Source organism: Takifugu rubripes, chromosome 18 (assembly GCF_901000725.2).
Source record: "Takifugu rubripes chromosome 18, fTakRub1.2, whole genome shotgun sequence".
Taxonomy (NCBI): Eukaryota; Metazoa; Chordata; class Actinopteri; order Tetraodontiformes; family Tetraodontidae; genus Takifugu; species Takifugu rubripes.
Genome location: NC_042302.1, coordinates 3,241,131 through 3,257,076, shown reverse-complemented (window position 1 = coordinate 3,257,076; position 15,946 = coordinate 3,241,131). Strand labels below are relative to the sequence as shown.

Sequence of the window (15,946 nt, the reverse complement as noted above, 5' to 3'; positions counted from 1 at the left end):
AGATCTTTTCAGACAAAGGGAGAAAAAAATGAAGAAATAGATATATACGTGCCTGGTGTTAATACTGTGAGCCGTTGCGTACATTTGTGTCCTGAATCCCAAACAAACCATCTTAAAATGGATAGCAACAGTTTAGCTAACAGGAAAATGAGTTATAAAATGAGCCGCACTTTGATGCTAATCCGCTCAAACATCAACACTGGCTTCTGATACATCTCTACGGCTGTAAACAGGTGAGTTTCGAAGCTTTGCCCCAATTTTTACACTCCGATTTTGTGTTTTTACAGTTTATTTTGGCTTCGCGCCACATCGTCAGAACGTGCAGGCCCGCCCGCGAGACGATCGTCCAGCGAGGGCGAAACGGGTTCGTGAACGCAACATATGCGCGCGTGCGACGAGCCCTTGACGGCGACACATTGACGAGGCGCGTGCGCTCTCCCGCGCACGCTCACCCTCTGCCCTACTTTGATGATGATGCGGAAAGGAGGAGAGGCGAATATCCCATCATGCCACGCTGCTCGTCCCCCGGGATGGATGGATGGGTGGACGGAAGGACGGACGCTGTTTGGCGTCAGTGAAGCTCGCAGGAGCTCGCGCTTTGGCAGTTTTAAAAAAACGGCAGCGCAACAGCACGAGGCGAGCACAAAGCTTCCGGTCTTGTCTTAACAAATAAAAGGAATAAAACGGCGTCATCGCCCAGACCTGACCCAAACATACGTTAACCTGTAGTTTTGTGGCATATTTAAATGTATATATATCAATATATTTTTTTAATTTAATATAATTTTTATTCAACAATACCTTCTAAGAACACAGCCAATGGGGAATATAAAGAATGCATACCCTAGTATATATTTTATCATATTTTAAGCCTGATTATAATCAATATTTCACCACACAAAGTGCAAATTGGCACAGTGGTTCTTTTCCACACTTTTACAGGATGCTTATTATTTTACAGTTCAGCGTGACACACTTATTTCTATGAGATACTTGTTTTTGCTTCACTTTTTTTTCATTTCTGTGTTTTTAATTTAAAAAGAAATATTCAATTACTAACACAGTCAGCGAAGCATTCGAGTACTTGGATGTGCTGCTATACGCGACTCGGGGATAATATGTTACATCCAGCGAAACAAAAGCCAAAATAAACACCAGTGTAACCTGCAACTGGTTGGATCCCACCTGCCAGAAAATAACCCACATTACTTTGTACAGACGTTTAAAGCGCACGTGTCCTCAGAATGTGTTTAGCATCTTAAATAGCACAAAACAAGGTAATAGCAGCACAGTACACAAAAGGAAAATAAGAAACATGCTTTTACAAGTAGCTAAGTCTGTTGGAGGCTGTGCTGAGAGGTGGAGGGTTCTTGGTTCAAGCCCCAGTGCAGACAAAACATGGAAGGTGTAGCAGGATAAGATGCCGGAACACCTTCAGAGGACGCAGAGGGAACCTTGAGAAAGGTACCGAACCCACAAATGCTCAAATAGAGCGACTCCTCTGGGGGTGGAGGGACCTGCCTTCGGTTTTAAAAATGTTGACGTTTGTCTGGCGCTCTGCTTTTATTTTGAAAGCCCGGAGACTCTGCTTCCTGGTTGGCCCGGCGCGTTGACGCTCGCGCCGCCACTTGGTCAGCGGCTCGTGAGCGCTGCTCGGTCTGTTGTCCAGGCGGCTGTTGGTGCCTCTGTACCCGGCGGCGGCTCCAGGCAGCGGTCATAGTCTGAAGAACAACCGGCCACGCTGCTGAAACCGCTCCGACCCCCCTCGCTTAATCCTCCCGTCGGACACCGGCATCGGCGTCCACTCACACCCCGGTGAGGGAGACGGGGGGTCCAGCGCCGGGCGAGACAGCCAGGACCGACCAGCATGGACCCCCAGGCGAAAGACCGAACTAGCCCGGGGACGGGAGGCTTCGGCGGGCGCCTGGCCTCACTCGGAGCCGACGGCGGGGACTCGGAGTCCGCAGCCGGGTCGGAGGAAGCCGCCGTGGGCTGCTGCAGCGACACGTTCAGCAGCCTGCCCGACATGGAGACGGAGACCCTGGAAGAGAAACTAAGAGGGCTGGCGTTCCGAAAACAGACCTCCTATCGGTGAGTGTGCTGCCGGGAGGATGCTGGGAGACGGGGACTGGGCAGAGGTGGGTCTCCCTGGTGGCGATGCATCTAAAGGCGGCGACATGGCCAACAGCGACGGATGGTTTAGAGGTTAATTTATTCATTTGAAAGGCAAATTCTTCCGGATGCGCTTTGGAATGGTTGATCGGGCTTGATGGTGCTTGTTCATTGTGCTGTTAACACCTCAGTGTGACACACACACACACACACACACGAACACACACACACACAGAGTAATTTACATACAACAACATTAGTGTACACGTCCCTGCGGTGCTGTTTTGTTGGAGGGTAATGTGAAGGGGGTTAGTGGGAGAAACGGTATTGATTACTCTGTGTGTGTGTGTGTGTGTGTGTGTGTGCGTGCGTGCCAGCAGCAGCCTGACACCCTGGTGAGGCTGGCAGCTGCTGTTGATAGTGAAAACCGGCCCCACACACACAAACATGCACACGTTGTTAACAAATGTGGGGAATGTGAGACCGTGTGTGCTAAATGACTGAATCTCTGTCCACCCGTCCATCATTTCTGCTCCCTGGTCGTTAAAGCTATTGGAAATCTATACCCAGAGGTCAGATCAATGACATTAACCTGTGTGGGCGTGTGTGCGTTTGGCCTAAATCCAAGCAATCACTTTCCTGAAAAGCGATGGAGACGACATAAATATCGCTGGAAATTCTTGGGTGTGAAGCCGACAGTTCACGCTAGGCTACCGACGTGCAGCAAAGGACGATGCTAATTTGGAAAACAAGCACTCGTAAAGTTGCTCCTCCTCTGGTCGCAGAAGCAGTTGTATCAAAGGGGAACACGCTGGTCAGCGTGCTAGCAGCGTCCCCGACACGTTCTGTCCATTCGAGGAGGTGCGAACTGATACTTGTTAACGGTGGATTCATAATTTAAAAGGCAGTTGAAAGCTACACTCGGATCGTTTGGACCGTTTCTCAAAACAAAACGTCGGCTAGCTGCAGTTTCTGTCTGTTTGTAACGCTCACTTTGGTTCGCAGCACCCAGCTGTTGATGGGTTCGCTTGTTCAATCCATATTTCCACTCAGACATTTAACGTCTTGCTAGCTAGAACGGGCTAGCTTGGGAAGTTTGTTGATGTTAGCATTAGTTTGTCCTGTCATCGTAGCTTCCTAAAGCCGATCAGGAGGCCACAAATGAGCACAAGTAAATGAATGGTAATTAAAGTCTGTAGCCCCGCCCACTGACTCATCCGGGAGTCGTAATTGGCTCACCTGTGTACAGATACAGGTGAGCTTCCTGAGTTAAGACATCAAGAAAATCAGAAACAAATTCTTGTTCCGAACTCTGGGTGTAAATCCTACGTGGCCGGCTGGACTATTTCTCTGCCTGGACTTCCTCAACTGGTTGCCGGGCAACCACTTAGCAGTGACGAGCCTCTGTTTGACATTTTGGAAATATCGGTCTATTTCATTTCACTTCGTATCGGGAGTCCGACCAGTACAACCGCAGGGATTAAGAATACTGGAAAAGGACGATTTAATACCGCCGCTGCTCTTTATTTTTCAATAAAAAAGCTTTGTGAATGAAGTGGGATAATAAAAAGACAATGAGCGAATGTGATTGAAGCGACGTTATTTTCCACACACTCGGCTTTGCCGTCGCATCGCCGCTCATCTGGATTATATTAATTTGGAAAAAAGAGAGTTGGTTTTTTCGCTATCGCTTTACCCTGAACGCTGCCTTCGTCCTTATAATACTGCCCCCCCCCCCACACACACACACACCACCGTTGTGTAGTTTTATCTCTGTTATTTTGAACTTTGACCTTATTGAATACAAGCACGGGATAATCTTGGAATTTTCCTTCAACTATGCGGAGAAAATAGCATTAACGAAGAGAGGGGTTGTCAGGAGACAGTTTACATTTCTTTGAAGTGGCCGGTGCCAAGAAGTGAATTACCATATGTGGCGATATGAAAGCGCGCAGAAATGATGCGACCGGACATCAAAGGCGGCGCGTGTCTTTCTGGGGACGTGCTATCGCGGCCTGTGTTTTGGCCCGCGCACGTGTAACACATCCGTCACACTGTTCCGGGAACACCGGTGCTCCTTTCATCTATTCTTAGATGTCTCACCTGTCTGCTGGACGGTCTTTACTCACTCTGCGTGTGTGTGTGTGTGTGTGTGTGTGTGTGTCAGGCATATCAGTTAGTCAGCGCGCCCCTTAGCCTGTAAACCATTACTTTAATTAGCCGGTCAGTCAACCGGCTGGACACTCGACCCGTGAGTGAAGTCAGTACCTTTCTGGGCTCTTCATGTCTGCAACAATCAGAGCATTTTTGGTGCCATCTGGCCCCTGATTGAATTTACCCCCCACTTCCCCCGTAATATCACAAAAACAACACAGTAGCTTCCAGTGTCGTTACACGGTAATAATCAAACACTCCGGACCCGAGCTGCACCTTCCGAAACCCCAGCACACTTAGAGTGAGTCCACAGGCGTCGGCGCTGTTTACAGCCTCGTGGAACGACCCATTACTGACGACTGATGGATCTAATAAGATGAGTATAAAATATTCAGCACGACTCGGATGGCGCTGCTTCAGTATAATGATATTTACACTGTGGCAACTGTCCATTAGCGTTTCTGGGTGTCACTTATCGCAAACAGAACCAGAATTTATGGATTATTGTGGGTTTGGTGTCTGAGAAGCAAAGAGGATTTGAACCCATGCTACGCCCAGAAGAAGCTTTAATAGGAAAGTTCTGTCCTGGCTTCCTTCCCTTTGTGGTTTCTGTCTGGCTCTACAGTGTTTGCCTCCAAAAGACAAATCTAATTACTAGAATTTTCAAAAGTAAGAATATTTCTTGGTTGTCGCCATCAAATTTGGGTAAGTTTACAGGCCCTGCTGGGAATGTAGCACACTATTAAATTAGCATTAGGCTAGGCCCACCGTCCACCAGTGGGAGAGCTTTGGAATCATCGTTCGGCTGCTGTATCCGTGTAGGCTCGGGCGCTTTCACCACGTTAGCCACATGACGTCATATCAGCACAACCGGGAATCTTTTGCTAGCTACATGCAACTGGCTATGATAGCTATGATAGCTATGATAGGCAGACGGGGCAAAGGTTCAGACACATTTGAAATGCCCCTTCAAAAGTGGGAAAATGTGAATAATTTGCTAAAATAAAACCACAGGACAGGATGTGTTATTGACGAATCTGTTGCTGCTGGGGGTAAAGGCTCAAAACAATTGGGGAGATGAGGAAGTCAAGAAAAATGACCAGAACATGTGCAGACGGGGAGGAAGTCATGATGACACGGCGGCAGTTTGGCCCTGACGTGCGAGACGGTTACTGTAAAGCCCGAATGGAGAAACGAGACATTCTGCAAAATAAAAATAAACCTGCCACACGTCTTCAAAGAGTTCCCCAGCATTAGCAGGTTTTAGCTCTTTGATACACCTTTAACCTTATACCTTTAGCTTGCCGATCTTCCACCGGGGTTTCTCAAGCTTTGCTCTTCCTCCCAAATTAAGGCGTGTTAGCAACTTCCCTTTTTCGCGCTTCTGCCACAAAGAATGAGAGCGGACAGAAAGCCTACGTAAGATTTCTTGGGCACTTCCTGGCACTTTTTTTAACAGAAGACAGAAGTTTCGGCATTGGAAATCTCCGATTCCGTGTTTCTCTGCTAATGTGTGACGCTGGTGTACGACGGCTGGGTGTCGCCTCTGATGTTAGCGGCCCCCAAATTTGCCTGTTTGGTTGCTTCAGTTGTTGTCCCACTTCCATCAGAGGTCACATTTCAGACACATCTGTCACCCCATTTGTTCAAAATGGCAGCACGCCGCGGAAATCAGCAAATTTGGCTAGCGCGGCGGCTCTATTTTTAGCTAATTTAATGTGCAGCCAGCGAGATGTTGATGCACCAGGGGCTGGTACAGACCATCGTCAGTATTTGCTACGCTAGGTAGCACCGGCTAAAGTGGTTTATGTAATAAATTCAGTCAGCGACGGCGCTCTCACCTGAGTACACCTCTGCCGCGTGAAGCGCCACTCGTGTTTTCTACAACATTTTGCCTTTTTTCTAACGGTAGCTTGTGTTAAATTCATCAGAGCACTTGGCTCAGAGTCCAAGTGGCTAAAAGACTCATGAATGTTTCAGCAAGTGTCAGGACGCCAAAAGTTGTTGCCTAACTGACACCCCCACATCTTCAAAAGACATGACCAGACACGCATACATATTGATGTCGCTGGTTTATCATCCGAGGAAGGCTCATGGGTAATTTGAAGACACCAGGACTCAGAAAACAAAACCGGTGTGACTGTCGGAAGGCTGAAAATCCTCCTGTTTTGCTCTGAAGCGCGAGTCTGTGGGGCCTTTGTTGCAACCTTGTAGGTTTTTGGTTTTAGCCCTTTTTCACACACATAAAACTCACACAAATGAGTATAAAGTGCCAGTTTTCTTGCTTTTAAAGAACAAAGCCAAATGAAGGTTCTTTGATCCGTTCATGAAACAATCAAAGCACATGGCTGCTACTGCTGTTGTCAGGCGTGCGGTGTAACACGGACGTCCTCCGGGGGGTGCGTTTGCGTGCAGCCATCAATCATTCGCAGAGGTGGAGGAACGGCGGCGGTGCCGTTTCTGACTCTCTCTCTCCTTTTTTAGCCTTTTCAGGAATGTTTTGCGAGTCCCAGCGTGTCTGTGTCGGGTTTATTTTGCCCATAACGCGGTGTACTGAAGCATTATGGGGGATTGAGTGACAGGAACCACTCCTTATTAGTCGTCTGGCTGGCTGCAAGAGGCTTTTACTGCTTGGAAGTGAAGCTGAGGAAAAAGGAGCTGAATCAGATGAGAAATTGTTGGTCACTGATGTTCAACATTCAGCCTAAAATCTAACTTCAAACTGAACCCCCCCCATCCCAAAATGAAGCCAGGCTAGCCGTGCGTTTCAGGAGATCAGATGCCGCCGCTGCTCCGGTACTTAACGTTCTGCCGTGTTTACATTCCTCGGATGTAAAGGAAGGAGGTTCTAGGCAGGACGAGCTGTAAATTTATCTAAGCTAGTTACAATAGTGTAAAAGATACGGACCAGACGGGGGGGAAAATGTGACTCTCAGGATTTTTAATTATATTTCACACTGTTTATTAGTTGTTATTAGTTCTTTTGTGTAGCACAAATGATCTTTCTACCTACTGCCTTTGACTCTTCACAACTGACAGAATGGAAAATTCCAGTCAGCAACTGGGTCCTGCTTTGATCCTGTTTTGAAAGGCTTTCATCTAACTTTACAGCAGCTCCGGCGTCGCGCTCGTGCGGCTTTCAACCTTTTGGTTGAAGTTAGCTGCGCAGCTTTAGGTCGGTCGGCAGACGTCCAGATTAACTGGTGAACACGGACCCTCAGGTGGTGGCAGGTGAAGATTAAAGCCAGGAAACACATCAAAGCAGAGGCTGAGTCTCGCCTTCCGTCGGCGTCTGCATGTGTTCTCCCTGCTGACGTCCACCAGGCCCATCTGTCTGCTCAGAGCTGATAATGAACCCGCCGAGGCCACCGCTGAGGTGCCACCGACTCCATCACCGCCGCTCCAACTCTTCCTCGCTCTCCTGTCCGACCGCTTTGATGTGGCCGTGCGCAATTAAGGATTGTGTCACTGGCGGGAAACTTTAAGACCGTCGTGACAGTTAAAGTTCATTAACCTTCACACGGATGAGAAACGGGCCTGTAAGCTAGGCGAGGCTAGCGTGTTTGGTGCATATTGGCATCTGTCTTCACCCATTACTTTTTTGATTTGATTTTTCGGGAAAGATAACACATATTTCTTTTACAATCTTAACGTTAATCAGTCGTTTTTGCAAATCTCCGTCCATCCTTTTATCCGTATTCCTCCCTGAATTGTCGTATTTGCCGCTTTTATGTCAGAGGGACTGAGATTCGCCGCGGCTTTATCGTCTCTAATTAACTTTTCTTGGTGTCTCGGCCGTTTTAGCGAATAAAAGCGGCTCTCGCGCTCATGTCACACCTCTATTTTCTGCTTCTCCAGCAGCTACTGTACATCTGCTTCTCTTCCTATTTATAGTTTCTATTAACATGCATAAGCACAAACGCCATCACACATAAACATGTGTGTGTGTGTGTGTGCACGCGTGTGGATTAACCCCCGGCTCTCTGCAGCCCTGTCGGTGTGTGTGTGTGTGTGCACACGCAGGTCGGATTACAGAGTAATAATCATCACTGCTCACATAGATGAGGCCCCACTCAGATTTGAATTTCTCTCTCATGCGCCTGCACGGACACGTGCACACGCTTGCCCGCTCATGAGCTCGCCCACTCGACCTAGCAGACCTCAGCTGGAGAGACATGCTGTAATTAGTGAGGCAGCATCTCTATCGCGCTCTGTGTGTGTGTGTGTGTGTGTGTGTGTGTGTGTGTGTGTGTGTGTGTTGCTCGCCTCAGATGGGAATCATTAGTCAATAAATTTATTGGGCAGCTGTTGCCAGATGTTATGAATCATTCATAGCGTTGGATGGCTGCTCACACTTTTCTTTCTTCTGATTCACCTCGTCTTCGCTTCTCTTCTGTCCTTTTATCTTTTCCTCTTTATCCCTCCCTCCGCCGTCCTCCCAGCGTGCACGTGCGTGCGTGCACGTCTATTCTGAGCTGGAAAGGTCAGATTCAGATGCGCGGTGCAAATCCGATGCCTCCCCCACATTACAGACTCCATCTGTAATTATGGAGGTGTCAGAAAAGACGTGAGGGTAGAAAAAGGTGGCGGTGGTGGGAGGGGGGTGGTGGTGGGGGGTGGGGGGGTATCACTACTAGGTTCCACCTCTGGTTCACGCACGTCTTTACTGATCCCGGCGTGTGCGTGACCCACCGGTGTCACGTCAATTCAACTTGATTCAGCTTCTGTTTCCTAACCCCCAAACAGTGACAAAAACTCCCTTTAACAGGAAGAAATCCAGAGCGGGACCTGGCTCCTGTGAAGGAAGGGGAAGGGGGGGATTCCTGAATCCGTGCTGCTGGCATCTCATGATTTTTTGCAATTTTCCCTCCTTTTCCAGCATCTGTTTTGCGCCCCCGTGTCTTCGATTTGCATCCCTACGCATCACTGTACACGTTTGCATGGCTGTCTCGTACCGATGACTTCCTGTAGCCTAAAATTTGCATCAGGAGTTGTTTTTTGTCAGAAAAAAACAGAACAACGAGACCCTGGAATTCCTGGAAACGTCCTGTTACAGTGATTTTCACTTTTTAGGACCTTGGTCACGTTGTAGGGCGCCCAGGTTGTAATTTACGTCTCCACCGGCTGTTCCACACCATATTTTTAAACCAGGTTCCTCAGGGTCTGAAATCAGCTTCCCACCAGCGACACTTGTAGTTGCTGTAGTTGCTGTCTTCCAGCAGTTCCGGTAGTTTTTCATCGTTTTCCTGTAGTTTTATCTGTTTGTGGTACTCGTACTTCCTAAATTTGTTTCTTTTCAGAACGCTGCACACAAAGGGCGCTACCAGGAAATGATAAGGTCACAGTTCACGTGGAACAATGCTTCTTTTTTGTCTCTGTATGCGAGTTGGTGAGTTCCCCCTGGGCCCTGAATTGAACCTTTGAAATTTGGATAAAGATAGAGCATAAAGAACCTGCATACTGACGTCTGAACGCACTCAAGCTAAGAGGAAACCATTTGTGCTTTTTTGGGCGCACTAAGTTGGAGATGATCGTGTGTGTCGAGTTATCACTCCTGCACTAAAACCGTTAGCGAGTTCACAGATAATAAGCCGTTCTCTCGCTCTCTCTTTCACACTTATAGAACCGTTGGTTGTTTCTGAGGGGGCGTTCTTCTTTGCTGACTTCGCTGGGGAGAAAGGCAGAAACATTGGTCACGAAGCCAAAGTGCTAAATCTGGAGAACCTGTTGGTTTTCGCTTTACTGAAGCTAACATTTGTGTCCTGTCGAGCCTCAGCGGCTTTATCTCATTTGCTTAAATTTAGAATTGGTTTGGATTTTTTATCCAATGAGATGGCTGCTACGGAAAACCAGGAAGAGAAATTAGGGAGGTAGAAGAAGATGAGGTTAAAAAGGAAAGAGAGAGGGAGGGAGTGAAAGTGTGAAGGAGAGATGAAGAGGAGGATGAGGAGAGAAGCCAAGGCCTTTGGGCAAAGCCAAGACCGCCTACAGATGCTCTCTCTCTCTCTCCTCACAGTTTTCTCTCTTCCTCTCTCACTCCTCATCCTCTCTCCACGTGCCCTCTTGTCCTCTCCCATCTATGATCTCTCGTTCTTTCACACTCTTTCTCCTCCCTTTCTCTCTTATCTGACTCTCACTTTTCTCTCTCCTCCCTCTTCTTCCTCCTCCTCATCCACCCCCAGCGGAGAAATAATGTAGGCCAATAGAAGTGAAGGGCACGCTCCCTCGTTCGCTTGCAGACTTTCACCTTCTCCAGTGAAGGGCAGCATCAGCGGGAGCCCTGACAGGGATTTTTCTGCCCCCCCCGTCAGCATGGAAACTCTAATTATGAGCTGTCTTTTCAGGTTCATGTCATGTTAGCTTAGCATGTGATGCTGCCTGGAAAATTTACCAAACCTGGACCCGAAAGGTTGAGATGATAAAAACTGAGATTTGTGCTTCAGATAGAAAGAATGCTTAAAAATAGAGGGAGGAAGGTCAGAAGGAAAGAGTCAGACTTCCTGTATGCAGCCGAACAGCCGGAAACATGCTCACAACAACACGCTAACACCAGTGTTTTCAAACTTGTGGAGCCCTCTGTCTCCATTGGCCATGTGGCCCTTGTGGAGCCCTCTGTCTCCGTTGGCCATGTGGCCCATCTGTTATCTCACCTGATTCATGAACATTTTAGGGTTCAGGTGTTTCGATAGTTGATAATCACGTTGTGGTCGGCGGAGGGGAAATTGAGAGATAGCTGGACACAGACAGGAGTTCCCTAATATCGCCGGGAAGGAAGCCTGAGTGGCGTTGCCAAGACAACCACACACTTCACACCCGTCACACGTGCACGCAATTTACACTCAGGGGTACAACCACATTTGTGGGGGCCGCTAGGCTTCAGGGTGAAGACTCGGGCAGGAATCAACAATGAACAAAAGTCGGTGCGGAACATTTGTGTGTGTTGGTGTTTTCCTGCTGTCAGCATGTAGCATGTTTGCAGTCTTGCTTGTGCGTGTCTCAGCCTGCGTTTTCACATCACTGTGGTCAGACGGGCGCCGGAACCACTGTGATACAGGATGATCTCTGTACTTCTCAAAATAAGAAAAACCCACCACACCCACCCACGGCACTGCTAACAGGAGGCGCCGGGTGGCTTTAGGCTAACACATACTGCTAAATCATCAAAGTGTACGTTTTAAAGGCTGCATTAGCATTACCAACCGTCGCTCTCACCCGCTTAGAGGATTAAAATCTTGTTTTTTTAGTGGTGTTTTGTTTTGTTAATGGTGGGTTGGTGGCTAACGTTAGCTAACACCGGGGTAGTCAGAAACTTCCAGCTTTCACCAAAGTTCAAGGTAATAGCCTGGGCCGGTTTGATTTAGACTTCAATTTTTGATTTTTTTGCCGCCAAATTACAGCTAAATGCCAAATTTTGTGAAACTGAATGAAGAGGATAGTGGATATTAAAAAGATCCCACGGTAATATCACATTTGTACGGGTTAAGGCCTGTTTCACACATGTTGAAGAATGCGTGTTTTCTATAAATAATAGTTTATATCACTTAGAGGCTCGTGGCCTCTGTGCACTAACGGTGCATTTACATCTAGTTTTTTCCCTCTTGAACAAGAAGAAAATTCTCCATCAGCATAAAAGAACATGGTCGTGTTGGCCTTTAAATCCCTGATGAGTCTGGCTCTGATGCGCAAACATTCAGCTAAATGCCTTTCTTAATAGAACTGATAAGCACGTGTGCGTGTCTGTGCACGTGCTAGCATGAGCTCATGCATTTGTGCGCCTGGTTCTGCTGTTGCCTTTGCCAGGTTGTCTCTTACGCAATGATCCAAAAATAGAGCAGATTCACCTGTCAGGGAACAAAGATCTGAAAGCAAAGGCAGAAATTAGGGAGTGTTAGCAGGAAATAGTATCAACTTTAATTTAAACTAACACCCAGCTAATGATAATTTACCTCCTTTGATGTGCTTTAGGGTGATACTGGTGCATTGCTCTACAACATCAGACCGGTTTTGATGCAGAGTATTAAGCTGGAATATTTTGTAATAATTTTTGCATGGTTATAATAAATATAGATGCCTAAAATCCCCGAAACGTATATGTCTGAGTTTCTTACCTTGCTTTGGTGTACAGTTATTGTTTCACCACCTACAGAAAATATCAGACACATTCTATTTCCATTCAGCCTTTGTTAAGCTAAAATACAGTAGCTTATCCCTTTGTGCTTAAAAAGGATTAAAAAACAAAACTGCACAGCAAATCTGAAACAAACCTTTCAAGGTTCCACTGCATTTATTTTCCACTTGCTTCACACTTTCCTCCATTATGACTGTTTGCAGCGCTAACGGTTCACTAGCTTCTCACAGTTGATTGTGGATGGAAATTCTCCCCATTTAAATAAAATTTTGTCCGTACTTGCATGGAAAGATGTTCCTGTACATATTGTGACAGTTCAACTGGCATCAAACCACGTTGAACTCAACGGTAGTAAAATGGATGCTAACTGTTGTGTTTTAAGTTAGCCTACTTGATCTAACTGGGACTGGAGGTGAGGATGGAGGTGAGGTGTGGATCCAGTGTCATAGTTCATTGGACACCACTACACTCACATACACGGAGGTGAGCTCAGATGTCTGGTTTCAGGTGTCTGCTGCATGACGCGTTGATTGCCATAATTACCTGACCTCTGTTGCGAGCGTGGAGGGAAATGACGGTTAATTTGCTCCACGCTGGATTTGTCACTCTCTTTTGCCTTAAGATCTCATTTGAAGCACGATAAATAGTCAGAAAGAGGATGATTAATTTGGGAGGAGGTGGACACAGAGGAAGGAAAAGGCGGGTACCAAAAACGGGATTGTTTCACCGGCTGCTGGGCTACAGGTGAGCCGTCAGATCCTTTTATCGGCTCAACGCAGCGGCAAATATGAAAGGATTTTACTTTAGTTTACTGTCTCGGTTTTGTGTCAGTATCAGTGCTGAAATTGTGTTTGAAAAGCAGCTAAACTCTCGGGCTGTAACTTGAGTTCATCTGTGTACGCTAGAGACCATTAACCTACTTGGGTCCTGATAACCCACCTTCATTTCAGGAATCATGTCACCTCATGTCAAGAGTAACCTGTATGTGTGTGTGTGTGTGCGCGCGCGTGTACGTGTCTTTGTGGTAACTGCACAGTTGACTTTCTAGTTATGCGCACAGAAAACAGATTCTGAACTGATATAATTATTGGATGAGCTCCCAGTTCTCCCGCTGTGCCGTTGTCATGGCAACACTGTCAACCCACCTCCGCTGGAAGAAGAGGAGGAGGAGGAGGGAAAAAAATGGGAGACAGAGAGAGGAGGAATGGCACGAGAGGAGGAGCGAAATTAATAGAGTGATTAGATGGAGGCGGTGGCGGCGGAGGTGGCAAAACGGAGGGGAAGTTCCAGAAGAAAGGAAAAAAAGGGAGATGGGAGGAAGATGAGAGCGGAGGAGGAAGAGGAGGGCAATTAGCAACAGAGGCAGAGAAGAAGAAGGGGCAGACCCGGAGCAAGGGAGAGTAGGTGGTGTTGGAACAGAGAGCAGCTGCGCTCGTTTTAATCTCCCCATCTCGCAGATGTTTGCCAGCCTACCTGACTCGTTAAAGTGAGGCATTAACGAGGGAGACGCCATCCCCCGTCATGACGCGCAAACACACACGAGCGCATTAATTCCCTCCACTTTATCTGGTGGACGAGGACTCGGGCACTCGGTGGAGGCAGGAGAGGAGGGTGGCCTGGGTAAGGACGGATAAACCGTCCCCTCCTGGAATGTCTCAGTTGTGCGAATCGGTCACATGAAAATGTCAACAAGGTGTCGTATCGAACCCACGCAGAGAACAACCCAGTAACCTTTGTGAGGCCGGACTGCAGCGGTGGACTGGTAACAGTTTCACACCTCTGCTTGACCTTTTGCTGCGGCACCGAAACACGAAGCTCATCGAATCACATCTTCTCTTTAATCGTTCCTTTGCGACGCTTTAATTTTAGCTTTCCATCATCGGCGGCAGAACACAGATGCTTTGGCGACGTTTGTCTCCAGTTTTCATTTCATGTGGTCTGATGTGTGTCCTTTCACATTGCTCTTAATGCCTAAAACACGAGTTATTTTTAGATCGACGCACTCTCGCTGCCCATGTTTTGTGTGTGTTTAGATTTTAGCAGTGCGCTTTAATGCCTTTCAGCTTTTAGAAGATTAAAAGTTGCTCGGGGGCTGTGTGTGTGTTTAATGATGTATTCTCATTTACCTTACCTAAGGAGGACATTGGGTAAACTAGGGTCATGGGGCCCCTTTACTGGACACAACAAAAGATGGAAATATTTCTCCACTGACTCACCATTTTCACTTTATTTTTTACTTTGTCACTTCCCTGAATGTATGTGATGCTATCATCTTTCCAGCTAAGTGCGACTACATTCTCGATGAACGCATTTTCATTACTTTCGAGTGGGTTAATGAGAGGAATCCCCAGTGGTTTCCATCTTGTGTCCAGTCACCATTCGTCTGCGCATTTGCACCGCTGTCACTCACGCCCTGCTATTTTTAGCGTCTGCGAGAACGCATGTTTGTGCATCAGGTTGTGTCATCGGGTTACTTTGTGTGTAAGTGGACTCCCCCTTTTGTGCTGGCTGATCACCTTAGACAGACGACCACTGAAACTTTCAGCAGGCGGTGGATCCAATCCTGCTCTGCAACCTTGACTCTTCTGCACATCTGCTCAAATGCTAAGTTGTGATAAAAGTTCTTGGCTGGCCCCAGTTGGAGCTTTTCCCTTTTGAATGTTTCCAGGTGCTTTTGTTGGGTCCCCGGGATGGTAGCAGCTAGCTAGTAGCTCCCTTATAGAGCTTTAATAAACCAACAGCAACGACAATCAACAGTGTCGACAACTGGAAGATTGAGTTTTTGTTTCATTTTGCTGCCACGTTAAAAACAACACAAACAACCTCTTTCAACCTCTAACTACTTTATTTGAGATCTGTATAAAAAACAAGTGCCTCGTGTGAAAGCAGAAGTGCATCACGGGAAAGCAGAACCTGTTGTTCTGTGTTATCGGTAGAGGAAACAATGTCAAATAATTAAAGACATGTAAATGGAAGAGGAAGTCATGAAGATGGGGCGCGCTGAGTCATCCTGTGACAGAGCTGATTTGTCTCTGTCTCTTTCTCATCTCCCCAAAGTGCTGCGGGCAGTTCTCCACCAAGCTGTTCCCGCTTTGCCTCGACTACAGATCTCCAGCTGAAACGCGGTCTCGCGGCATGAATAATTCATCAAAATACATACTAAAAATCTAGTTCTCTGCGGCGGGAGAGCTGCAGAAGAATGGAGACGTGGTTCATGTTATGCTAACGGTCGGGTGTGTCCATGTTTGCAGGAAGGCCATCTCTCGTTCCGGGCTCCAGCACCTGGGACCGCCGCAACCCTCCCTGCCTCCAGCGTCCAACGGACCCAACAAGGAGCTGCGCAGCTGCCTGGACTGGACGGTACGGATCAGGCTCCGCCCTTTTCTACGGGCTGGTCTCAGTCGTCGACTGGTGCCAGGACTAGTTTACCCCTACTGTTTGTACTCACTCTCTGCACCTTCTGCAACCTCCAGACCAACAGGGGGCGGCGACCACGTTACGTTAGTCAAGGAGGGAAACAGGAAAATGCACCTGCGGCAGCAGACGATACTT

General features: G+C 47.5%; 1 protein-coding gene across 7 annotated transcripts in view; it reads left to right on the top strand.

The window, feature by feature from the left end:
- The first annotated feature begins 1,633 nt into the window (after positions 1-1,633).
- The window catches only part of dgki (diacylglycerol kinase, iota), a 30,965-nt gene continuing 16,652 nt past the window's right edge, over positions 1,634-15,946 (top strand). For all 7 annotated transcript variants that reach the window (XM_029825422.1, XM_029825421.1, XM_029825424.1 and 4 more), the window contains exons 1-2: positions 1,634-2,091; positions 15,646-15,754. In XM_029825422.1, the coding sequence (XP_029681282.1) occupies positions 1,868-2,091; positions 15,646-15,754 (333 nt within the window). In that variant the 5' untranslated portion in view covers positions 1,634-1,867. The remainder of the gene's footprint in view (positions 2,092-15,645; positions 15,755-15,946) is intronic.